The sequence below is a fragment of the Hyperolius riggenbachi genome, chromosome 11, assembly GCF_040937935.1.
Source record: "Hyperolius riggenbachi isolate aHypRig1 chromosome 11, aHypRig1.pri, whole genome shotgun sequence".
In the NCBI taxonomy this organism is placed as follows: Eukaryota; Metazoa; Chordata; class Amphibia; order Anura; family Hyperoliidae; genus Hyperolius; species Hyperolius riggenbachi.
This window is the reverse complement of record NC_090656.1, coordinates 187,887,350-187,912,375: the sequence shown is the minus strand read 5'-3', so window position 1 is coordinate 187,912,375 and position 25,026 is coordinate 187,887,350. Positions and strand designations below refer to the sequence as shown.

The 25,026-nt window shown below is 46.2% G+C and overlaps 2 protein-coding genes across 3 annotated transcripts in view; one reads left to right on the top strand and one right to left on the bottom strand.

The window, feature by feature from the left end:
• PDCD2L (programmed cell death 2 like) overlaps window positions 1-4,248 on the bottom strand; it is a 31,752-nt gene extending 27,504 nt beyond the window's left edge. The window contains exon 1 of one of the 2 annotated variants that reach the window (XM_068261617.1): window positions 4,168-4,248. The gene's annotated coding sequence lies outside the window, so the exon portion shown is untranslated. Of the gene's footprint in view, window positions 1-4,084 lie in introns of both variants that reach the window. The other variant, XM_068261618.1, reaches the window with a different exon arrangement.
• Window positions 4,249-4,469: 221 nt separating this feature from the next.
• TRADD (TNFRSF1A associated via death domain) overlaps window positions 4,470-25,026 on the top strand; it is an 88,118-nt gene continuing 67,561 nt past the window's right edge. Inside the window, exon 1 of the mRNA XM_068261428.1 lies at window positions 4,470-4,492. Coding sequence (XP_068117529.1) covers window positions 4,490-4,492 — 3 coding nt within the window. The 5' untranslated portion in view covers window positions 4,470-4,489. The remainder of the gene's footprint in view (window positions 4,493-25,026) is intronic.

Here is a 25,026-nt window from a genome sequence, read left to right as displayed (position 1 = left end):
ACTCCAGTATAGGTCATATGGTGCCCCCAAGTATAGGCAGTAAGGTGCCCCCAAGTATAGGTAGTAGTATATTCAGTATAGGCAGTAAGGTGTCTCCAGTATAGGTAGAGGTGTGACCCCAGTATACTGAGCCTTGGGAAGAATCTGACACTTGTGACGATGATTCCCCTAGCTCTACGCCAATAACTGGCAAAGACTATTGTTCTGTTGGTACCGAGGGAAGTGTCATGATAGCAGCTAGTTATGATGTTAAGGATAATACGGAAGCCATATGTTTCATTTTTATGCCTGTGTCACATGTGTATGTCTCCTAAAAGGAAGCTGTTACCTTGAGTTGCTAGCCTGGGGCAAGGAAATGGCTCATTAGTCCACTAGACAGTCACCTTTGATCTGCTGTCTCAGATGTGATTGTCTGTGAAACTACACTTGATGAAGAATAGGCTGGTCTGCATGGCTTTTGAACTCTGTGTACATGTAGACGGCCCATTGTCCCAAAATACAAATCGGACTAATTGAGTCTGCCAACTTCATAGGCTATCAGGAAATGCTGGAATTTACATATGACAGCCTGCTGGAATGTTGAGGAAGCCTTAATCAATTGTCACCTGGAGTAGGGAAGTCCTTTTTGATGATCTGAATATTGGGACAGGAAAAACCTTTGAAGCTGCATATCACAGAAAGGATGACCAAATCTACAATCAGACTCAGTCTGGAAAGATGAAGTGTTTGAATTGCTTTAAAGTCTACAAAGTCAAAGTAGGACAGGAAAAGCCTTGAAATTCGCATGTCACAGCTAGCCCAGATGTGACAAGGGGCTCGGCAGGCCGTGATGTCACAATCTGGGACATTGCGTTAGTTTTGGGGGCGGAACATTAAAGGCCCCAGGCCACCAAGCGGACTATATAACTTAGCCTGGGACAGTCACAGATCATCTTCTCTTGGAGGTAGCGCATAGCTAGGGATGATCCCAAGCGAATAGGAAACGGCGTTCTCCCGCCAACCACATTCTAACCTACGCTGGTAACGTTATTCATTTCCCTTTTATTTTTGCAACTTGTCTTGTTGTGTATCCTTGTAAATTTTCTTTTTGTTTTTTGTAAATCTTTTGTATATATTTTCTGCATTGTTACACTTTTTTCCTGGAATATTAAATCATTATTAAATAAGTTTGACTTCTGCTGTACTAAACTAACACTCATAGCCTAAAAGGAGAGACTGCAGTGTAGCTTGCATTACAAGTCAGTGCCTGATTGTGCCGTGCTACTGTACGATTGTACTGTGTGTGTGTGGCGTTCCCGTATTCGGCCTAAAGCGCAAAGCTGACCCAAATACGAAAACGCGGATTGCTTGCAGATTACTCGACAGCAGAGTAGAAGTGTCTAGCGGCAGCTAGTGGTGGCAGTGAGAAGTGTTCTGAGGGGTCACAGCCATGTTTTAGCTTGAATAAGGCTGCTCCCCGCTTGATCTGGTCAAACCCGCAGTCAGGAACCGTATACGCAGGCATGCCGCGGGGCCGGTTCCTGACAGGAAGCATTTCAAAGGTTTCCTTAGTCTTGTTTCGAAAGTTAATCATTACATCCTTCAGTGCAAATGTACTTTCATCTGCCACCACTTTACTAGTACAACCATGACATAACGGCTTCAGGTAAGAGGGAAGGCTGAGGTGGCCGATAACAACCGGCTATGCTTGGCGGAGGGATAATGGAGCAGCACATGCATGACATCACGTGGCGGACAGGGGAGCGGCGTCTTCAAAGAAGTTGGACAAGTTGATGCGCCGGGCGAATCGCTTGTTGAGCAGCTGTCGCTGGTCGGGGGCCTCTGTACACACGTTTGACTATGGTCCGAGGCGGTCATTATTAGCCACCTCAGCCGACCTTAGTCAGGTGTATGTATGAGACTTTAGACATGACCATCACTACCCATCAGAAACGCTAGAGGCCTTTAGTGGTCATGTAAGGATTTGCATTTGTCATGGGAAACAGACACCCTGGGAGAGAAGAGGCAGGAAGGCATGTCCAGCAGTGGAAAGAAGACATGCCCGGCAGACAGGCGAGTGTAAGCTCCGCTGCCTACACTCTGCACAGGAGGGGGAGGGAAGGGGGGTGACTAGGCAAGTTCCTTTTCCCCTCCATCCAGGGATTTGTGTGTTTTACCTACTACCAGTCAAACACTTTTACTGTCACTATTAGTGGTGGGCTCAGGAGTACCTAAAGAATCAAATTCAAGCTGGAAGGAGGAAGTGCGCAGTAGTGAGTCTTGCAACGTGTCCAACTGGACGCGTGCAAGACGTTTGGAACACAGGAAGTCCGACAGACTTATGGGTAACTAAACCCCTCTTTCCCAGCCGAACAGCTGAGGCAATTAAGCCTCATTTAGGGCTGGTGCACACCGAGCGGCTTTTTCAGCGTTTCTGCAGCCGCTTGCAGCTGCGGATCCGCGTGGTCAATGTATCTCAATGGGGTGGTGCACACCAGAGCGGGAGGCATTTTGCAGAAATGAAAAATGCCTGGGTGAGGCATTTTTTGGATTTCGGATGCGTTTCTGCCTCAATGTTAAGTATAGGAAAAACGCAAACCGCTCTGAAAAACGCCTGTTCAGAGCGGTTTTGCCGGCGTTTTTGTTACAGAAGCTGTTCAGTAACAGCTTTACTGTAACAATATATGAAATGTACTATACTGAAATCCGCTGCAGCAATCCGCAAAACGCCATAGAAAAATAAGAAAAAGCGTTTCAAAATCTGCTAGCATTTTGCGGATCTGCTAGCGGGTTTTGGTGTGCACCGGGCCTGAGAGAGGCTCTGAAGCGAGTCTAAATTTACTTTTTTAACAGGCAGTCATGTTAAGTAGTATAACCCCTGCTAAACCGCAGCTATCCCGCGGCAAAACGAGGGGTCTTTACCCCCCAAATCCCCTCTGTAAGCTCAGGGTAGCGCTTCCTGAACAGGCAGAGCTAAGTCCTGATTTGGGGGGTAAAGACCCCTTGTTTTGCCGCAGGATAGCGGCGTTTTAACAGTGGTTATACGGATTAACATGACCATGTTAAAAAGGTAAATTTATATTCTCTTCAGAGTCTCTGTAAACCAAAAATTCGAGTCCTTAGGGACTTGTGAGCCCATGCCTGGTCACTATAGCACCTCTTCTGAAGATGGTGGGTGGTAGCAAGAGAGCACACCATAAGCCCTATTTCACACAGAAAAATCGCAATCCTAGTGATTGCAATCTTTCGCTGCAGTTTTCCAACAATTGCATTGGCAATTCTCATTATCCTTAGTACACCTAATTCAATTTTTCCATCAGATTGACGGTCAAATCGATTAGTTTCGACAGTTCAAATCTGATTCCCAGTCATTTTTCTGATCATTTCTATACAAAATCGATCAGAAAAACTAGTTGGGAATCAGATTGGACATGTCGGAAACAATCGATTCATCCCTCAATCTCACGGAAAATTACATTGTGTACACTGAGCATTACTGCAATCACAGCATGCTCATTCCTAAAATGCTACATGCAGCGCTTTTGCAATCGCAACACTGCAGTGTAATACTCCCATAGGGAGACATAGCACTAGCGATTTTTGCCGATGTAATGAAAAATATTGCAACCCATAATATTATTACTTCGCTCCAGGTAGGGTTATTAGTTGCCCACCAGGGGGTCCTTTATTCCCTGGGGGAGGGGGGTGTATTAGTTGTCCAGTAGGGGAGGGTTCTGTGTGAGAATAGGGTTAGGTTGGGTTGCATTTTCTGATAAAAATGCATTGGAATCAATGGTTAGGTTGCACTTTGTACTAGCTATAAGCATAAATTATTGCAACCAGTTGCAAAATAATATAAAGTTGCAAACATTTTCATCACAGATGTGATCAGCAATCTCAGCAAAAAAAAAAAAAAAAACATCCCCCAACATGCTAAATCTTTAATGGATGCCTACATCACTTTTTAGAGAATAATTACATGTACAGTAATCATAAACAAAGCTATTCTATACCAGTAAGTCTATAATGAGAGATATATACAGTACTGTTAAATGTTTTGGACTAAGAAAAATAACACGTGCAATGCTGTTTCAGCTAATACTACCTCAACAAGGCAATGAACCCCGCAGACCAGCAATGAGGGCAGCTGACCTACTGTCCCCCCAGCCTCAGCCATACACGGGTTACCTTCTGTAAGGCTTCTGTGCTCTGCTGACAGCTCTGGCACTGAGGCCTCTCCTCTACAACATGTGCTGCCTGACTGTTGCGAGTCACACAAACATCACACAACCTAACCATTTCTTCTTCTGATAGGAGCAGAGCTTACAGGACTTCTTCCTGAATAGAGATCAACCTATCAGGTTTGTCAGCTTGGGGCCAATAAGCGCCTGTTGTGCATCTGAGTTTCCTGCTTGTCAGATGTTAGGAGGAGGCGAAGTTAGTTATGCGGTAACCCTTTCATGGCTGGAGGCTGAGCTGGGAAGCCAATGGGGGATAAGCAGCCGCAGCAATGGTGAGAGGTGTATGGCTGGATGGAGAGAGGGTCTCTTTATCTGTGTCTGCATGGAGAGAGGGTCACTTTCTCTGTGTCTGCATGGAGAGAGGGTCCCTTTCTCTGTGGCTGGATGAAGAGAGGGTCCCTTTCTCTGTGTCTGCATGGAGAGAGGGTCCCTTTTTTTCTGGGAGAGAGGGTCTCTTTCTCTGTGGCTAGATGAAGAGAGGGTCCCTTTCTCTGTGTCTGCATGGAGAGAGGGTCCCTTTCTCTGTGTCTGCATGGAGAAAGGGTCCCTTTATCTGTGTCTGCATGGAGAGAGGGTCACTTTCTCTGTGTCTGCATGGAGAGAGGGTCCCTTTCTCTGTGGCTGGATGAAGAGAGGGTCCCTTTCTCTGTGTCTGCATGGAGAGAGGGTCCCTTTTTTTCTGGGAGAGAGGGTCTCTTTCTCTGTGGCTAGATGAAGAGAGGGTCCCTTTCTCTGTGGCTGGATGAAGAGAGGGTCCCTTTCTCTGTGGCTGGATGGAGAGAAGGTTCCTTTCTCTGTGTCTGCATGGAGAGAGGGTCTCTTTTTTCTGGGAGAGAGGGTCTCTTTCTCTGTGGCTGGATGAAGAGAGGGTCTCTTTCTCTGTGGCTGGATGAAGAGAGGGTCCCTTTCTCTGTGGCTGGATGAAGAGAGGGTCCCTTTCTCTGTGGCTAGATGAAGAGAGGGTCCCTTTCTCTGTGGCTAGATGAAGAGAGGGTCCCTTTCTCTGTGGCTGGATGGAGAGAGGGTCCCTTTCTCTGTGGCTGGATGAAGAGAGGGTCCCTTTCTCTGTGTCTGCATGGAGAAAGGGTCCCTTTATCTGTGTCTGCATGGAGAGAGGGTCACTTTCTCTGTATCTGCATGGAGAGAGGGTCCCTTTCTCTGTGGCTGGATGAAGAGAGGGTCCCTTTCTCTGTGTCTGCATGGAGAGAGGGTCCCTTTTTTCTGGGAGAGAGGGTCTCTTTCTCTGTGGCTAGATGAAGAGAGGGTCCCTTTCTCTGTGGCTGGATGAAGAGAGGGTCCCTTTCTCTGTGGCTGGATGGAGAGAAGGTTCCTTTCTCTGTGTCTGCATGGAGAGAGGGTCCCTTTTTTCTGGGAGAGAGGGTCTCTTTCTCTGTGGCTAGATGAAGAGAGGGTCCCTTTCTCTGTGGCTGGATGAAGAGAGGGTCCCTTTCTCTGTGTCTGCATGGATAAAGGGTCCCTTTATCTGTGTCTGCATGGAGAGAGGGTCACTTTCTCTGTGGCTGGATGAAGAGAGGGTCCCTTTCTCTGTGGCTGGATGAAGAGAGGGTCCCTTTCTCTGTGGCTGGATGGAGAGAGGGTCCCTTTCTCTGTGGCTGGATGGAGAGAGGGTCCCTTTCTCTGTGGCTGGATGAAGAGAGGGTCCCTTTCTCTGTGGCTGGATGAAGAGAGGGTCCCTTTCTCTGTGGCTGGATGAAGAGAGGGTCCCTTTCTCTGTGGCTGGATGGAGAGAGGGTCCCTTTCTCTGTGGCTGGATGAAGAGAGGGTCCCTTTCTCTGTGGCTGGATGGAGAGAGGGTCCCTTTCTCTGTGGCTGGATGGAGAGAGGGTCCCTTTCTCTGTGTCTGCATGGAGAGAGGGTCCCTTTTTTCTGGGAGAGAGGGTCTCTTTCTCTGTGGCTGGATGAAGAGAGGGTCTCTTTCTCTGTGGTTGAATGAAGAGAGGGTCCCTTTCTCTGTGGCTGGATGAAGAGAGGGTCCCTTTCTCTGTGGCTGGATGAAGAGAGGGTCCCTTTCTCTGTGTCTGCATGGAGAGAGGGTCCCTTTCTCTGTGTCTGCATGGAGAAAGGGTCCCTTTATCTGTGTCTGCATGGAGAGAGGGTCCCTTTCTCTGTGTCTGCATGAAGAGAGGGTCCCCTTCTCTGTGGCTGGATGAAGAGAGGGTCCCTTTCTCTGTGTCTGCATGGAGAGAGGGTCCCTTTCTCTGTGTCTGCATGGAGAAAGGGTCCCTTTATCTGTGTCTGCATGGAGAGAGGGTCCCTTTCTCTGTGTCTGCATGAAGAGAGGGTCCCCTTCTCTGTGGCTGGATGAAGAGAGGGTCCCTTTCTCTGTGGCTGGATGGAGAGAGGGTCCCTTTCATTGTGGCTGGATGGAGAGAGGGTCCCTTTCTCTGTGGCTGGATGGAGAGAGGGTCCCTTTCTCTGTGGCTGGATGGAGAGAGGGTCCCTTTCTCTGTGGCTGGATGGAGAGAGGGTCCCTTTCTCTGTGGCTGGATGGAGAGAGGGTCCCTTTCTCTGTGGCTGGATGGAGAGAGGGTCCCTTTCTCTGTGGTTGTAGCACAGTGCATAAGGCAATCTGCCTGACACCATAGGGACTGGCTGAATAAGATCTTGGGGCATACTTGTCAAGACACATCAAGGAGAAGTGGAGCAAGTTGTCCAGAAGGATGTATCAGAGCAGGATTATCCACCTAGACAGGTGATTGGGGCCTAGTGGGTGTCACGGGCCCACCTGCCACCTTCTTTGACGTCCGGCCGCTTGCGTTCGCACATGCACAGAAGAGCAGACCCCCAACGGGTCTCCATGCTTCAAGTGAAGTGAAAATAAATGAATGATTTAATGAATTGTATGTGTAGTACAGCTAAGAAATAGAACATTAGTAGCAAAGAACATAGTCTGATATAGTTTCCTGTACATGAGGAGTTAAAGGGACCCTGAACAGTAAAAAAAAAAAAATGAAACTGGTACTTACCTGGGGTTTCCTTCAGCCCACAGTAGGCCACGAGGTCCCCCAGCGTCCTTCTGGCTTCCCTCTCGGTCCCGCTAGTGGCTCAGTTACTGGTGACTTTTGGGCGGAAGGTTGGCTGGTTCTTCCTGAATGGGGAAGCTCCACGTCATCACGCCGGCCGGCGTGATAGTCCTGCGCTTGTGCGGTTCAGAGTTAAAAAAAACCTGTGCATTCGCAGGACTGTCAAACCGGCGGGCGCGATGATGTGGAGCATCCCCGTTCAGGAAGAACCAGCTAACCTTCAGCCCAAAAGTCACCGGTAACGAAGCTGCAGACGGGACTGGAAGAGGACGCCAGGGGACCTTGGGGCCTACACTGGGCTGGAGGAAGCCCCAGGTAAGTACCAGTTTCATTTTTTTTACTGCTCAGGGTCCCTTTAAAAAACCACTTGTTACTGTATCTACACAAAAGAGCTTCTCTGAGCTCTCCGACCAAACTCTAAGGCCTTGTTGTTTTAAAATCGTCTTTCCCTGCGCAGTATAAAGCGTTTTTTTAAGCGCTTTTGCAGAGGGATTTTTTTTCACTTCCTGACGTCAGTCAGGAAGTGAGCTCTTGTACCCGGAAATGAATAAATACAATGTATTTATTCATGAAAGCGCTTGGGAAATCACTGTACAAAGTGCTATTTCAAGCGTTTCGCAATTGCCCTATACCTTCCATTATAGGCAAATCGCCTAGGAAATGGTACAGGCAGCACTTTGGTGTGCGGATCAGAATCGAACCGCTCATATGTGAACACTCTCATAGGGAATCATTGCACAAGCGCTTTGAGGGCGATTTCTGAAATCGCCAGGGCTTAAATAACCATGAAAATGCCCTAGGTGTGAACAAGCCCAGACAGTTACATTTTCTGAAGCACTTTTACATCAAAGAAACAGAGAGAGGCAGCTTCAAATAAGCTTTTACTGCGGGGGAGTTCAAAGGGTCATTAGCTCTGCTCGGTTTTATAGTTTAAAATACAGTGTGTAGTTTGTATCGACCATCCAATTCCATATGATGATTGAATTGGATGAGAATCGGTGCCACCAGGAGCATGCACGATCGACGATGCAACCAATTTTGTGCCGAAAATAGTCATGTATCGATCGGACATGCTGCAAGATGTCGGGCAATGGTGGTTGATCGGGTGCGTGGTGGTAACAGTGAGCGACATCAGGACAAGCGATGAAATCCCCGGCACTGTGCCCCTAATGTCAAATGTGCCCCCCTGGTGCCCGGTGCTATATACTTTACCTGTCCGTGTCCGCTGCTGGCTCCGGGCTCCACAGCAATCCACATACCCCCGCCCCACTTGGTTGACGGAGTAATGTGGAAAGGTGTGTGACAGATGCAGTAGTGTACCAATGGGGCACAAATGACATTTGGTGGGACAGCGTCAGAAGGCCGAAATCAGTATAAAAATCTAACGGCAGTCAGCCTTTGCTGTATGGGTAGCGGACAGATCTCCTTCCAATCAGATTAGATCAGAGAGTGGTTTGTCTCTTGGTTGAATCTGCCCATTATCACTAGTAGTATGGCTACCTTTAGTCATAGACGTTTGAACAAGCAGGTGTTTCTGACTGGATTAGTGACATGCTTGTTTCAGTTGTGTGATTCAGATACTACTGCAGCCAATGGGACCAGCAGGACGACTGCCAAGCAACTGGTAATGTTTAACCACTTGCCGACCGCGCACTCATACCGTGCGTCGGCAAAGTGGCAGCTGCAGGACCGCCGGCTGCAGGCTAATTAATCAGGAAGCAGCCGCTCGCGCGAGCGGCTGCTTCCTGTCAATTCACGGCGGGGGGCTCCGTGAATAGCCTGCGGGCCGCCGATCGTGGCTCGCAGGCTAAATGTAAACACTCGCTTTGTTTACATTTGTACAACGCTGCTAACAGTAGCAGCGTTGTACTGGATCAGCGATCCCCGGCCAATCAGCGGCCGGGGATCGCTGTCACATGACAGGCAGGAGCCTGTTAGAGGCTGCACAGGACAGATCCGTTCGTGTGCAGCCTCGGATCTCCGGGGAAGGCAGGGAGGAGAGGGAGAGGGGGAATCCTGCTGTGGAGGGGGCTTTGAGGTGCCCCCCCCCCGCCAGCCACACGCAGGCAGGAGCGATCAGACCCCCCCAGCACATCATCCCCCTAGTGGAGAAAAAAGGGGGGCGATCTGGTCGCTCTGCCTGGTGTTTGATCTGTGCTGGGGGCTGTAGAGCCCACCCAGCACAGATCAGCAAATACAGCGCTGGTCCTTAAGGGGGGGTAAAGGCTGGGTCATCAAGTGGTTAAAAGGAATAACAAATTATGGCAGCCTCCAAGTCCCTTTCAGTTCAGCTGTACATAAATGTGTTGCGTTATTGCCCAACACAACATGCATCATGTGAATAGCAGTGTGTGTAGAGCACAATGTGCGTTAAACACATTTTCACAAAATGTCCATTATTTTACGTTCCATGCTGAATAGTCCGCCTCCTCACAGCCATTGTCTGGGAGGCATAATGGAGAGTATTCTCGCTTTGCAGTGCTGAGTCCCCTCTTTGAATCTGGACCAGGAAACTATCTTTGTGGAGTTTTTTCTTCATGTTTTTATGTGGGTTTACTCCAGGCACTCTTTTTTTTTTTTTTTTGATTGTGTTTATTGAGAAAATACAGATATAAATTTTTACAACAGTCAGAGCGTAAAAAGGCAGATATACAGCCGCCATAGATCATGAGGAAAAAAAAAATTCAGAAGAACTAAAAAGATCAAAAACAGCTTAACTTCATAACATGTATTTATTATAGATACACCAGGACATTTTTAGTGGGCTACACAGTTAGGCTCGATTCACATTAGCTTTTGCCAACGGAACCGGCTGTACGGTTCCGGTGTCCGTTCCGCTGAACGGACAAAAAATGCAGCAGGACCCAATTTTCCGTACCGTTTTGCTCAGCTGAACAAAAACGAAAGGTTTTCCACACAATAAGAACCTATAGAAAACGGCCATTTTACAGCACACTGGCTGTAAAAATGGACCATTTTCCAGGATCCAGATGACCGGATCCGTACGGCCGGCTCTGCAAAAAAAACACAGATGTGAACCGGCCCTAACAGGTCTGGATGAGTCCATCACATCATATCCAGCATCGACCACTCCCCTAGACACACCAATGTTTGAGAGAATCTGATCTCTAATTAACGCTGGATCTGCTTAACCATTTAAACCTTTTGGATGCAGCTGCTATGTTCAAAAGGCTGCTCCCGCGGACAATCACGCGTGTGCCTGCGCGCTTCCATGCCACCGCCCGTTAGCCCGGAGATCAATGAATGATCTAAGTCCCCATTAGAAAGACCGACGGCTTCTATGAGAAGCCGCAATCTTTGAGTGTTACGTCCCCTCTGCACTTCCTGTAAGCGTACTTGTTACGCTTGCAGGACCAAAAAAAAATCACTGTGGCCATCTTGTGGCCAAATAGTAAAAATACACCTACATACTTTTTTTTTTTTTTTTTTATAAAATATACATACAATTACATTAAAATTACCAGTTTACCTCCCACACTGTCCCAAAAATACCCAAATAAAATTTTTAATTAAAAAAAAAAAATTACAATTAAAAAAAGCAACAACATAAATAGTTACCTAAGGGTCTAAACTTTTTTCATATGCATGTCAAGGGGGCATATCACTATTACTTTTTTAATTATAAGCTTGTAAATAGTGATGGTGGCAAAACTGAAAAAATGCACCATTATTTCCAAATAAAATATTGCACCATGCATTGTGATAGGGACATAATTTAAATGATATAATAACTGGGACAAATGGGCAAATAAAATATGTGGGTTTTAAGTATGGTAGCATGCATTATTTTAAAGCTAAAATGGCTGAAAACTGAGAAATAATTAATTTTTTCAATTTTTTTCCCAATATTACTGTTAAAATGCATTTAGAAAAAAATAATTCTTAGCAAAATGTACCACCCAAAGAAATTCTAATGGGTGGCGGACAAAACATGATATAGATCAATTCATTGTGATAAGAAGTGATAAAGTTATTGGCGAATTAATAAAAGGTGAAAATTGCTCGGATGCATACGATGAAAAACGACTGAAGTTTGAAGTGGTTAATCGTGTGCAGATAACCATTTGCTCCGGGCACTCTGGTTTCCTCCTACATCCACAAAAAATGCAGATAAGATAATTGCTTTCCTCAAAAATTGTCTTTAGGCTATGATGGATGCATCATTATGGTAGAGATGAGATTGTAAGCCTCTCTGATTAACAAGACTATATAAGTTTAGTGCTGGAGAAGTTGTCAGCGCTGTTATTGTTATTATTGATTTATAAAGCGCCAACATATTTTTTGGACTGTAAAAGGTGCCTATACAGTAACGCCATTTCCTGCCGATAGACAGCAGATTCAATCACTGTGATCGAATCTGCTGTGAAATCGATAACGCGGACTGATCAACCGATTTCCATCCGAAATCGATCGATTCCGTCCATCTGCCCAGGCGGAAAATTTTGCTTGATTGCCGGCGGGTCAGGAACGCATCATTAGCGGCTTTTCGATATGGTGACGACCGACGTATAGCGGCAGCAATACATCACCTGGCCGGCCGGCGCGAGTCCCTGGGTCCCTGCAGTCTCTCACTTCTTCCGGCATCTTCTCTTCACTTCCTGTCTTCCTGTCAGTGTCCCGTCCTGTGAGAAAGCGAAGTTCAAACAGTAGAGGGCGCTCTACTGTTTGAACTTTCTGCTTGTGATAGCACGGGACGCTGACAGAAAGTGAAGTGAAAATGAAGAAGTACGCTGGAAGAAACGAGACTGCAGGGACCTGCGCCAGCGGACAGTTAATGTATTGCTGCAGGCCGGGGAGCACGAGGCAGGCGGTTGCGGTAGTTCCACATGTTGTGAATCGATTTCATGCTGAAATCGATTCAAAATATGTTTGCAGTGTATGGACAGCCATTAGAGCTGATCGAATCTGATCAGAGAGGGATCTATCTGTTGGTAGATCTGGTGGATATGCCTCCTTTGTACTTCATGCCCCCTTGTACCTCTTGTGTCTCCCTGTTTCCTCCTGTGTCCCCATGTGTCTGCTCTATCCTCCTTGTGTGCTCCTCTATGCCCCTTTGTGTCCTTCTTTATGCCCCTTTGTGTCCCTCTTTATGCCCCTTTGTGTCCCTCTGTGTCCTCCTCTGCAGGTGCAAAGTACAGGGAGTCCCCGACATTGCAGCAAGTTGGAGGTTCATGTTGGCAGGCGTTCACAAGTCAGAAACTACCTGCATTAGGACTATAAGATGCAGTGACTTTTTTCCCCCATTTTTGGGGGGCAAAAAGTAAGTCTTATAGTCCAAAAAATACAGTTTATAGTAAATTAAAAACACATAAATCATGTTCACAAAATACCATCAACCTAGTACTATGAAAGTGAAGTGATTTGAGAGATAAGATGTACCTTGAAAAATAAACACAGACGTGAAGGCACCCCGGATAGTGTATGCACCGAAAATGGAGCAAGAGTAGGTAAACGGTACTCACAAAATTAGGTTGCTTAGGTAGGCAAACGACCGATAAGGCAAATAAGGAACTCTTGCCTCCACTCAGGTAAGTTGGACTCTCTTAAGTTGTGGTGGCTCTCTTGAGTGAAAAGATGGCCACCTGTGCAGTTGGAGGCCTCCCTCCAAGGGAGGGTAGACAAAATAAACAGTGGGAAAGAGGCGCGCAGGTTGCAATAAAACTGCGTTAAAAGCAATAAAAGGAGGTGGCTTGCCTTGGGGATGACATGAAAATAATTAAATAATGAAGAATGTTTATTTGTACTCTGGCAATGCATTTCATGAGGATATAAAACCACTGTCAGGCTTGTCTGGCTAATAGCTATAGGTCAGACTGTGTGCTCATATGACTGACCTATAACCCAGCCCTAACACCTGCGTACACTCCTGCCTAACAAACACTACACAACCCTGCAGGTAGATGTAGCATACAACCTGACATATAGCTTTCACCAAAAACACAGCAAGGAATTGGAGATACAGTATAACTGAATAGTCACCTGAGGCCTATGGGCTAAGGCAATCCAGACAAAAGTATAATCACAATACAGATGCAAGGTCAGACAGGCCGGGATCAGGGCAGGCAGCGTTCATGCGAGGTCCTAAAACAATCTGAGGTTTGGCAACAGGGAATCCAGTAGATCCAGGGTCAGGGACAAGCCGGGTCATTAACAGAAGATCAGAAGAAAAGTAGTCCGGTTCAATCCGGGTCGGTAACAAAGTATCAGATCTGCAAGAAGCTTGGTCAAGAGACAGAATATCTGCAGCAAGACAAGGCACTTGGTGTGAGCCCAATCTCAGCTACAAGCCCAGCATAGGCTATCACGGGCGAAGACTGAGGGCGCTCACCTTTCTTTTATATTAGCACTAACCAATCAAAAGGTAACAGAATCCAAAATAACCAATCAGACTGCGGGGTGTCAGCAAGTTAGCTGACTCGCCGGTACGCATGCTGCTACTGTTTATAGTGGCGGAGCGCGTACTGAGGACGCGTCCGCCGCCTGGCCAATAAGGAAGGAGCGCCTTGCGCTCCACTGATGTTCAGAGCTTCGCCGAGTTCCGCCATATGCAGCGAGATCTTACAACCCACTTCTGCAGGACAATTTTCAGGGCCTGCCCTGTAACCAGCCGAGCACTGAGCACCTCCACTGAAAATTGGCCTGAAGGACTGGGATTTATATCCCCAAGAAATGCATTGCCAGAGCGCAAAATAAAAATTGTGCATTTTTTTTATTAATTCCATGTTATTCCTGATGTAACCCACCTCCTTTTATTGCTTGTAACAGTTTTATTACAACCTGCATGCCTCTTTCCCTCTGTTTATATTTACTATGATATGTTGCATATACAGTGTGGCCATTGTCACAGTACGAGCACCCTGCCCCATGATTTCCAGTTATATTGTTAGCATCTTGTCCCAATATGCCTATTTCATTACTAAGGTGCGTACAAACATGCAACTATAGTCGTTTGAAACGATCGTTCCCCGATCATTTCAGACGATGATCGTTTAAAAAAAACCCTCCAACGATCATTAAAGAGACTCTGTAACAAATTTTTCAGCCTTAGTTCTTCTATCCTATAAGTTCCTATGCCTGTTCTAATCTGCTCTGGCTTACTGCAGTCTTTCCTAATTGCACTGTCTCTGTAATAAATCAATGTATCTTTCCTCTGTCGTGTCTGTCGGGCTAAGGCTTGATTGTGTGGAATGTGCAGGGCTGCTTGTGATTGGATAGAAGGGATACACACCCTCTGCAGGCCCCCTGCACACTCTGAATGACTCACACACTATGCTTAGCTGAGCCTATTACAAGCTGGTTAGTTTGTTTGTAAACACTGCCTAAAACTGTTAATTACAAGCCAGGATTGCAGCAGAGAGTGGCAGAAACAGCACAGAGGGGCACAGGAGAAAATAAGGAATAGAATGGTATGCTTTTTAGTGTAAGAATATTAGAGTACAGATTCTCTTTAAGTCAAACGATGGACGAGCTAGATCGTTAAAAACGAAAGATCTGCCTTGGCAGATTTTTTTAAACGACGTTCGTTTGCAAAACTAGTACATCTATAGAAAACAGTCGTTCGTACTAGACTTGACATGCGCATTTCTTTATATCTCCATAGAACATTTCATTTTAATGCGCAAGCGCAACACGTGGTTTTCGATATTTAATGTTCGTTCTATGAATGTGTCCTGTGACAAGTTAATTGCTCCATGATTATACCATAATTGTCATTTTAATGGACACTAAAACAGGACAGAGTGTTTTTTTTATGTGTTTTCAACGCTGTATTAGCTAAATGCTCTACCTACATACCTACAGTATGAGTTCTCGTACTGTAATGTAATATACGTAACGTTAGTTTTATAGTGTAACGTACGATTTGAACCGTTCGTTACGTGCGGGAGGAACTTCCTTCACTGTACAGAAGATATAATAATGGCTAGACGTGAGCCTGTCGCAAAAAATTGCATTTTCCTGTATTCTACTGTAACGTTGTTCCGGATCGTTCGTTAACAAACGATCATATCGTTACACATTTTAAATACTACTTTTGCTTAAGTCGTTCTTTCATCAATTAAAAGATCGTTCATCGTTCACATTGTTGTCGTATGTGTGTACGTAGCTTTACCCACAATGACCTCCCAGTGACCACACAATGTGAAAAACCTCCACCCTCGGAATTCCAGTGCAGCCTAGTGTCAGCCCACCAGAACAATACATGCCAGAGATTCCAGCATAGCAAATTCTGCCATCAGTATTTCTTATGCAGCACCAAACCAGGTGGCATGGAATGAAACCACTGCAAATACCATACACCCGGAAAGCTGGTTTTGAAGTTGACAGCTTGGTCCCGAAATAATATGCTGTACATGAAATACCTTGAATACCAGAAATTTTTATGAGCGTTTAAAAAGGTTGCACAAATTCTGCTGCCCTTCTTTCCCCAAACTCAACCAGGTAGACTTCCTATAAATGAATCTAAAGAAATATGCTTCATGTTTGATATTGATTGCATCATAGTTTGGTTATTTCATTTTTTTCTCTTTTTTTTCTTTCTCGGTCTTGTTTTTATGCATTGTTGCTACAGTATATCTAATGCTGGATACACACGGTGCGTTCGTGCACTCGATTTTCCCGTCGATTCCCGTCGATTCGTTTATTTCCAACATGTCCGATTTGGATTTCGATGGATCGTTAGGTCGATTCGGCATACTTTGCATGCGAATCAACCTAACGATCCATCGAAATCCAAATCGGACATGTTGGAAATAAACGAATCGACGGGAATCGACGGGAAAATCGAGTGCACGAACGCACCGTGTGTATCCAGCATTACAGATAATTTTCGTTTCCAATTTTAGATAGAAGTTATGAGTTATGAAGTTATGAGTTATCAGTGACATTATTGACAAAACAATATTTTTTAATGTATTATCTGACCAGTTTCAACCTTCATTAGTACAGCCATCCTTTTAACTATTTTATCGCCTTACCTACATACTTACTTACCATACATGCATACTTACATACAAATTCTGCTGCACTTTAACAAACTTTATTTTTTCCCAACTTTTATTGGAAGAGCATATGCAAGTGCCATAGCAAAGATGATCAGTCTCTATATATAGAATTAGATGTGTGTATGTATGTGTGTATGTGCTGTCCTTACTCAAAAACGCCCTGACCGATTTCAACAAAACTTAGTATGCAGATACCTTACTACCTGGGATGATATGTTCTGGGGGTCTCGCGTCCTCCCTGCACACCTGGGAGGAACCGCAACCAGCCAATCAGATTTCACCCATCCACATCAATGGAAAAAAGAAATGTAAAAGGCTGTCATTGTCACAGTAATAAAGCCAGAACCCCCATACTTGGCACAGTGGGTCACTTGGTGACCAAGGTGAAAAATTCAAGGAAAGTGTGTGGAGCATAAAACAGCCAATCAAATTTCAGCTATTCATTTTCAATGGGAAAATATAAACTGTAGCTATTCTTATACTGGGTACACACGGTACGATTTTCCGTGTGATAGATGGATCCGATTGATAAAATCCCTCATGTCCGATATTACTCCCGATCGATTCTGCGCTCGATTTCTCATAGAAGTGAATGGGAAAAGATAAGAAAAACTAGCGAAGATAAGAGAATCGAGTGCAGAATCGAGCAGAAAAAACGATCGGGTCGGAAAATCCCACGGAAAATCTTACCGTGTGTACCCAGCATTACACAATCGCAGTGTTCTCAAACATGTCACAGTTGGTCACTGGGTGACTGGGAATAATATGCAGGAAAGTGGATGCAGCCTACAACAGCCAATCAAAATTCACCTATTAATAATACAGTGGTTTGCAAAAGTATTTGGCCCCCTTGAAGTTTTCCACATTTTGTCATATTACAGCCACAAACATGAATCAATTTTATTGGAATTCCACGTCAAAGACCAATACAAAGTGGTGTACACGTGAGAAGTGGAACCAAAATCATACATGATTCCACATATTTAAAAATAAATAAATAAATAACTGCAAAGTGGGGTGTGTGTAATTATTCGGCCCCCTGAGTCAATACTTTGTAGAACCACCTTTTGCTGCAATTACAGCTGCCAGTCTTTTAGCATATGTCTCTACCAGCTTTGCACATCTAGAGACTGAAATCCTTGCCCATTCTTCTTTGCAAAACAGCTCCAGCTCAGTCAGATTAGATGGACAGCGTTTGTGGACAGCAGTTTTCAGATCTTGCCACAGATTCTCGATTGGATTTAGATCTGGACTTTGACTGGGCCATTCTAACACATGGATATGTTTTGCTTTAAACCATTCCATTGTTGCCCTGGCTTTATGTTTAGGGTCATTATCCTGCAGGAAGGTGAACCTCCCTCCCAGTCTCAAGTCTTTTGCAGACTCCAAAAGGTTTTCTTCCAAGATTGCCCTGTATTTGGCTCCATCCATCTTCCCATCAACTATGACCAGCATCCCTGTCCTTGCTGAAGAGAAGCACCTTCAGAGCATGATGCTGCCACCACCATATTTGACAGTGGGGATGGTGTGTTCAGAGTGATGTGCAGTGTTAGATTTCCGCCACACATAGCATTTTACATTTTGGCCCAAAAGTTCCATTTTGGTCTCATCTGACCAGAGCACCTTCTTCCACATGGTTGCTGTGTCCCCCACATGGCTTGTGTCAAACTGCAAAAGGGACTTCTCATGCTTTTCTGTTAACAATGGCTTTCTTCTTGCCACTCTTCCATAAAGGCCAACTTTGTGCAGTGCACGACTAATAGTTGTCTTATGGACAGATTCCCCCACCTGAGCTGTAGATCTCTGCAGCTCGTCCAGAGTCACCATGGGCCTCTTGACTGCATTTCTGATCAGCGCTCTCCTTGTTCGGCTTGTGAGTTTAGGTGGACAGCCTTGTCTTGGTAGGTTTACAGTTGTGCCATACTCCTTCCATTTCTGAATGATCTCTTGAACAAGGCTTTGGAAATCTTTTTCTAGCCTAAGCCTGCGTTCAATTTTTCGATAACTTTATCCCCGACCTGTCTGGTGTGTTCTTTGGACTTCATGGTGTTGTTGCTCCCAATATTCTCGTAGACAACCTATATCAATTTAAAGGATGGGAATAAAGTTTCAGCTGAACACATTTTTTCAGTAGAACAATACATATATTTACATAGATCTGTACATGAGCTCTGAAAGAGGGACAAATAAGGAAGAAAGAGTGGGAGAAGGATTGGGTTCCCAAAGAGGGACATTTGGGAGCTGTGTGTTAATAACTTAGCAGTGCAGGATGCTATAGATGATCAACATCTAGATTATGATGCAGCACAAATTACGAGGTCTGATTAACCTCAACACAGCCATGAGACTTATGGTGCCACACTATGGGCCTGATTTACAAAGTGGTGATAACCCAGTTATCACGCCTAAAAGACTTTAGGCGTGATAACCTTTGCACTAGCTGAGTTATCACCGCTTTGTGCTGCTGATTGCGCGCAAAGGCAATCACGCAATTGCGCGCGCAGCGCCCATAGAGTTAATGCACTGCGCTGCGCGATTGCGAGCACAAAGTTTTGCGCACGGGAATTTCGCACGAGTTTCTTTTTATCACAAGGCTTTTCACCAGCGTGCAAACACTTTGCACCGCTTTGTGAATCAAGCCCATTGGCTTAAAGTGTGTTTTGGGGGCTCTGTAGTCTTTAGAGATTTCTTGTTTGATGCAGAAAGACACTCTACACCTGCTAATGTCTACTAGCTTGCTCAGGTAACATAATATACAGTACATATAAACTAGATATTAAAACTGACTGTAAATGAGGGGTTTGCTGGTCACTAAAAGGGCACAAGCTAATGCTAAGTGCTTAAGTCAAGACAAACATGTAATGGAGAAAGAAGTCTGTGGGAATGGAAACTCTGCTTATCTACTCATAAAAAACAAATTCAGCATAAATGTAAAGGTCCGTTATTAATTTTGTTAAAGGTGACCTGAACGTATAACTTCCTCTCTAAAAGATAAGCAACAGCATAATAACCATTAAAGAAAAATATTTATTTGTTATAGCTGATACAAAGCGTGCAATAAACCTGCAGTGTGTCTGCTTCCTGCTGTCATGGAAGCAGATATAGGGTTAACATCCTGTGTTTACAAATTAGCTACTCTGCCGAGGCAGCCAGCTGAGAGATCAAATACAGTTGTGATTAGTCACAGATGAGGGGGAATTAGACAGGTTCTCTAAGTACATACAGGGTGCATTTCTCTGTTTTCCTTCTGTCCTGTGTAGGGATGCTCATCGGATTCCGCAGAATGGAGATTTCCGTGATTCCAGTCAGAAATTGGCAATTCCGTTCCGTTGAGCCGGAACGGAAAAGCTATAGCGCTAATCGGAAATAATCGGAAATAGCGGAATTTCTATGCGGAATTCCGTCGGAATTGAAAAAGAAGTTTGTAAAAGCTGCATTAGCCTATCAGAAGGGATAGACCCATCACAGAAGCTTAAAACATGATGATTTCTGCATTAAAAACGGACTTTCTGCACCGATTAGAGTCTTAACAAAAACCAACCAATCCTACGTTAGCAACCAGCTCCTAGCTACCAATCATCCGCAATCCCACCCATTTTGTATATAAGAGAGCTGTGACAGGCACAAAGCTTGTGGGTTTCAGTCTGGTGTTGGAGAGAGGAGAGACAGATCCATATTAGTTGTTTCAACATAAAACAATAGTCTATAGTAATAATTTTTAAAGACTATATAAACCAAAAAGTCTTTTTAACCCTCTGGGCGATACAATTGCATCGCCCAGGAGGGGGCGCAGCACTTTTATTAAATTTTTTTTCTTTTTTAAATCATGTAGTGAGCCCTGGGCTCGCTACATGATAGCCGCTGCGCAGCGGCATCCCCCCACCCACTCCGATCGCCTTCGGCGATCAGAGTAAGCAGGAAATCCCGTTCAGAACAGGATTTCCTGCTGGGCTTCCCCGGTCGCCATGGCGACGGGGCGGGATGACATCACCGACGTCATGGACGTCAGAGGGAGTCACGATCCACCCCTCAGCACTGCCTGGCACTGATTGGCCAGGCTGCGCAAGGGGTCTGGGGGGGCTGCGCGGCACGGCGGGTAGCGGCGGATCGGCGGCGATCGGAAGTTACACGCAGCTAGCAAAGTGCTAGCTGCTGCGTGTAACAAAAAAAAATTATGCAAATCGGCCCACCAGGGCCTGAGAAATCCTCCTGCGCGATATACCCCGAGCTCAGCTCGGGATTATCGCCCAGGTTAAAGACTGTGTGAGAGAATTAGATTGGTGTGAGCTATATTAATAGTAGTTGCTAGGTGTATTTGTGAGAGAGTGACAGTAGATTGTTAGTTTGAGTGATAGATTGTAGTGTAGTGTACTAGTACTAGTTGCTGTGGAGAGGGTTAGACAGAGCCAGCCAGGCCACAGGCTAGTGACTGTTTGACAGAGTGAGAGAGGTGATTTATTAGTTGAGTGTAGTGCAAGTTGTTTTTTTTTGTTTTCTAAGTTCATTTTTTTTTTGTTTTCTTTATTTTGTTTTTGATTTATTTTCTTTATTTATTTTACTTTGGTTCTGTCGCTCATACCCCTTCCCCAATAAAGTTTTTGGCCCCAAAGCGATGGAGCGAGAGCAGCAGCAATTTCCTGCCACTCCTAAAAGAAAATGGAGAGATGGTGGTGTTGGTGGATCACATGACGTACGTGATCAGGTTGAGGGTGGCAGCAGCAGCAGGAAGCGTTCCCCCCTGGTCAGAGATGTCTTCCCTCTGTTCGGACGCAGAAAAATTTTGACAGAGCAGCAGGCGAACAGAGTTGTTGATTATTTATATCAGGAACCCTGTACCCAGTCTGAGGCACTTGTAGCTAGTGGCAGCAGCACCAGTAGTGGCCGCCAGGTTCCTCATGACCAGAACCTGACCACAGCTGCTTCTCTTGACGAGGTTGCTTCCTATCAGTACTCTCCTCCAGAAGTAAAGCACACCTACGTCGTTGAGAGAGATGTGCAGAAGGATTGGGAGGAGGCATTGGAGGAGACTATGGGACCAAGGTCCCAAGAAGTGGTGGGTTCTGTGGTGACAGAAATGGCCCCTGTGTTTTCTTCATCCAGTAGTAGTAATCCATCACAACTGGGAGCTTGTGTCACCACCAATCTACATCACCACCAGTCAAATACAGTGGTGTTTTGTGGCCAGGTGGAGGGTCCAGAAGAGTCCTTTATGGGCTCCAGTGATTTGGTTGAACTGGATGATGTTTTGGATGATGAGGCGGCTGATCCAACGTGGTCGCTATCTGGTGGGTTAGGCACTAGCAGACATGACCAGCATGGAGAAACAGAGCAGACGGTTGGCCAGCAGCCTGCAAGTGCTTTCCCGTCTGTCAGTACCCACCAGTCCAATGCTGAGCATGGACGTGCTAGAACAGGTTGCACCACTGCTCCACGTGCACGCACGTCCCCTGCGTGGAATTATTTTACTGTTCTGGAAGAGGATGAATCCAGGGCAGTCCGTTCTATGTGCCGTAAATCGATGAGCAGAGACAAATCGGGTACCGGGTTCGGCACTTCAGGTCTGATAAGCCATCTGCGCAACCACCACAGACGGAAGTTTGAATATGTAAAAAATGACAATAAGATGGGTGGAACAAAAGCAGCAGCAACAGGCCCCTCCTCTTAATTTTCTACTCGTCCTGTCCCTATCCAACCTGCTCAGTCCCATTCTTGTGCAAATCCCTCTGCATGCCAGGCTGGAAGAGGGCTTCAGACCTCGGCAAGCACCTCATCATCACCCTTGTTGGTTTCCTCTGAATCACCAGTGTTCCATCGTCAGGCCTCTGTGCCAGAAATGTTGCAGAGGAAGCGGATGCTCCCTGCAAGTGATCCTTTTGTTGTCAAAAATAATGCGCCCCTGGCAAGGCTGTTGGGCCAACAGCTGCTGCCCTACCAGTTTGTGGACTGTGCCCCCTTCCGCAGACTGATGAACAGTGTTGCTCCACAATTGCGGATCCTCAGCCGCTATTATTTTGCCAAGAATGCTATCCCTGCCCTCCACCAGCACATTGTGGAGTGTGTCAGCCGGTCTATGGATCACGCTGTCGGTGGCAAGGTGCACTTCACTATGGATGGCTGGAGCAGCAGGCATGGGCAGGGAAAGTATCTAACTTTTACCGCCCATTGGGTCACCCTCCATGGTGCTGCTGAGGAGGATGCAAGATCTGGGGCATCTCAGCTGGTGGTGCCGCCACATGGGTTGAAGGGGAGGCCTGTTCTACTTCCCTCTGCTACCTGTTCTGTCTAGGGCCAGTCTGCCATTGCTGAGCCTCCCAACAAGTAGTCCCACTCCTACACTGGTCTGCAGCACCATCGATGCCAAGCAGTGCTGAAATTGGAATCCATGGACGAGAACAGGCAAAACGGATCTGTAATCCTTGGAGCCTTACAGGATCAGATTCGGCAATGGCTGACCCCCCGAAAACTGGAGACAGGTGTAGTGGTGTCCGATAATGGTGCCAACATGCTGGCCGCCATTTTGCAAGGTGACTACACTCACTCACCTTGCTTGGCCCACGTCTTCAACCTTGTAGTGCAGAAATTTTTACGCACTTATGATGGGTTGAAGGACGCTGTGGCCTCAGCACAAAAAGTGTCAGCCCACATCCGTCGCTCCGCAACCGCCACCGCGGCCTTGAAACTGTTGCAGCACCGCCATAGCCTGCCGCAGCACAGGCTTATTTCCGATTGTTCGACGCGGTGAACCTCCACCCTCCACATGCTGGAGAGGTTGTGGGAGCAGCGAATGGCGGTCAGGCTATACCTGTCTCAGACATCTTCCTCCAGAACAGGGCCAATGGACCACATTACTGGGGACCAGTGGCAGCTGATTGGACAGGTGTGCAAAGTGTTGGAGCCGTTTGAGCAGGCAACAAAAGTGGTCAGTGAGGAGCACTGCAGTATATCAGAAGTGCTCCCTCTTGTCTTCATGCTGGACAAGGCTCTTGACAAACTGCTTGAACAGGGGGAGGAAGCCCTACTGAACAGTGGTCAGTCAAGTGGGGGAGTGAGTGAGCATGCTCACGTCCTGGATGAGGAGGCAGAGCCTGTGGAAGCGGAAGAGCCCATTGTCCGGGGATGTGAAGAAGATTCTGATGATGTGGAACTGGAGCATGACAACAGTTCTGACAGCCAGGAAGAGGTGATTCATGGCAGACACCTCTTCCCTATGGCTGCGCATATGCTCCAGTGCCTCCGTAAGGACCCCCGGATTAAAATCAAGGCTCGACATGTGGGTGGCCACCATCTTAGATCCCCAGTGCAAGGGGAAAATGCGGCAGTTCATACCCCCCTCCCAAGCAGAAATGGGTCCGCACTTGTCAGAAGAGTATAACCTTTATTAAACTAACATATCCAAGCCAAGGCACGCATCAAAAGCTGACATGTTTCGGACTAACCGTCCTTAATCATAGCTATAGCTCAAAGCTATGATTAAGGACGGTTAGTCCGAAACATGTCAGCTTTTAATGCATGCCTTGGCTTGGATATGTTCGTTTAATAAAGGTTATATTCTTCTGACAAGTGCGGACCCCTTTCATCTTTCCTGGAATCTTGGTTTTGCTGACCAGGTTGAGCACTGTCTGAACTGAGTGTGGGATAGAGCGGTGTTCACCTTGCCAAGTTCCCCCTCCCAAGCAGACGCCAGGATGAGCCACATCCGGGATGCCCTTCTTTGTTAGGTAGAAGATGCGTTTCCTGCACCTGTATCCCGGGCCCAAGCTACCAAGCCTCATCATACTTAGCAAACGTCTGGTGGTCCCACTCCCAGCAGCAGCACCATTAGCCAATCTGTGAACCTGCTGAGTATGTTGAAGGAATTTCATCATACTTAGCAAACGTCTGGTGGTCCCACTCCCAACAGCAGCACCATTAGCCAATCTGTGAACCTGCTGAGTATGTTGAAGGAATTTTATCAACCAATGCCAGATACTCCTTCTAGCAGCAGCACCACCAGCGGGCAAAGTGGTCACCGCCAGCGGCTGGCCCGTATGGTGAATGATTACTTGGGGTCGGCCAGTGCTCCAGACAATATGATGACCCTATGGAGTATTGGACAAAACAACTGGATACCTGGCCTGAACTCGCTCAGTATGCACTGGAGGTTTCTTTCATGCCCCACTGCCAGTGTTCTTTCGGAGCGAGTATTTAGTGCTGCAGTTGGGGTGGTCACCGACCAACGGACCCGTCTGTCCTCAGACAATGTGGACATACTAACGTTCATAAAAATGAACGAGTCATGGATCAGTGATAACTACAAGGCACCTCTCACTGATTGATGATGATTAGACTAAATTACAATGTGCTGTTTTTTAAGCCTCAAAGGCTCTCCCTCTCAAACTCTGCTGCCTATCACTACCATCGCACATTTTTGCATTTTAAGATCAAAACATTTCTGTTTTTGCAGCAATCCGACGTTATATCACTAACCCTATGCTTTTGGCCAACGACTACTCCTGCTGCTTGAAAAAAAAATTATAATGACTGCTTTGAAACCACCTCTAGGTCTTATGGCCTACAACTTCTCCTGCTGCTCCCCAAAAAATTATAATGACTGCCGTGAAATCACCTCTAGGTCCCATGACCTACAACAACTCCTGCTGCTCCAAACAAAAATTGTAATGACTGCCGTGGAACCACCTGTAGGTTCAATGCCCTACGACAACTCCTGCTGCTCCAAACAAAAATTATAATGACTGCCGT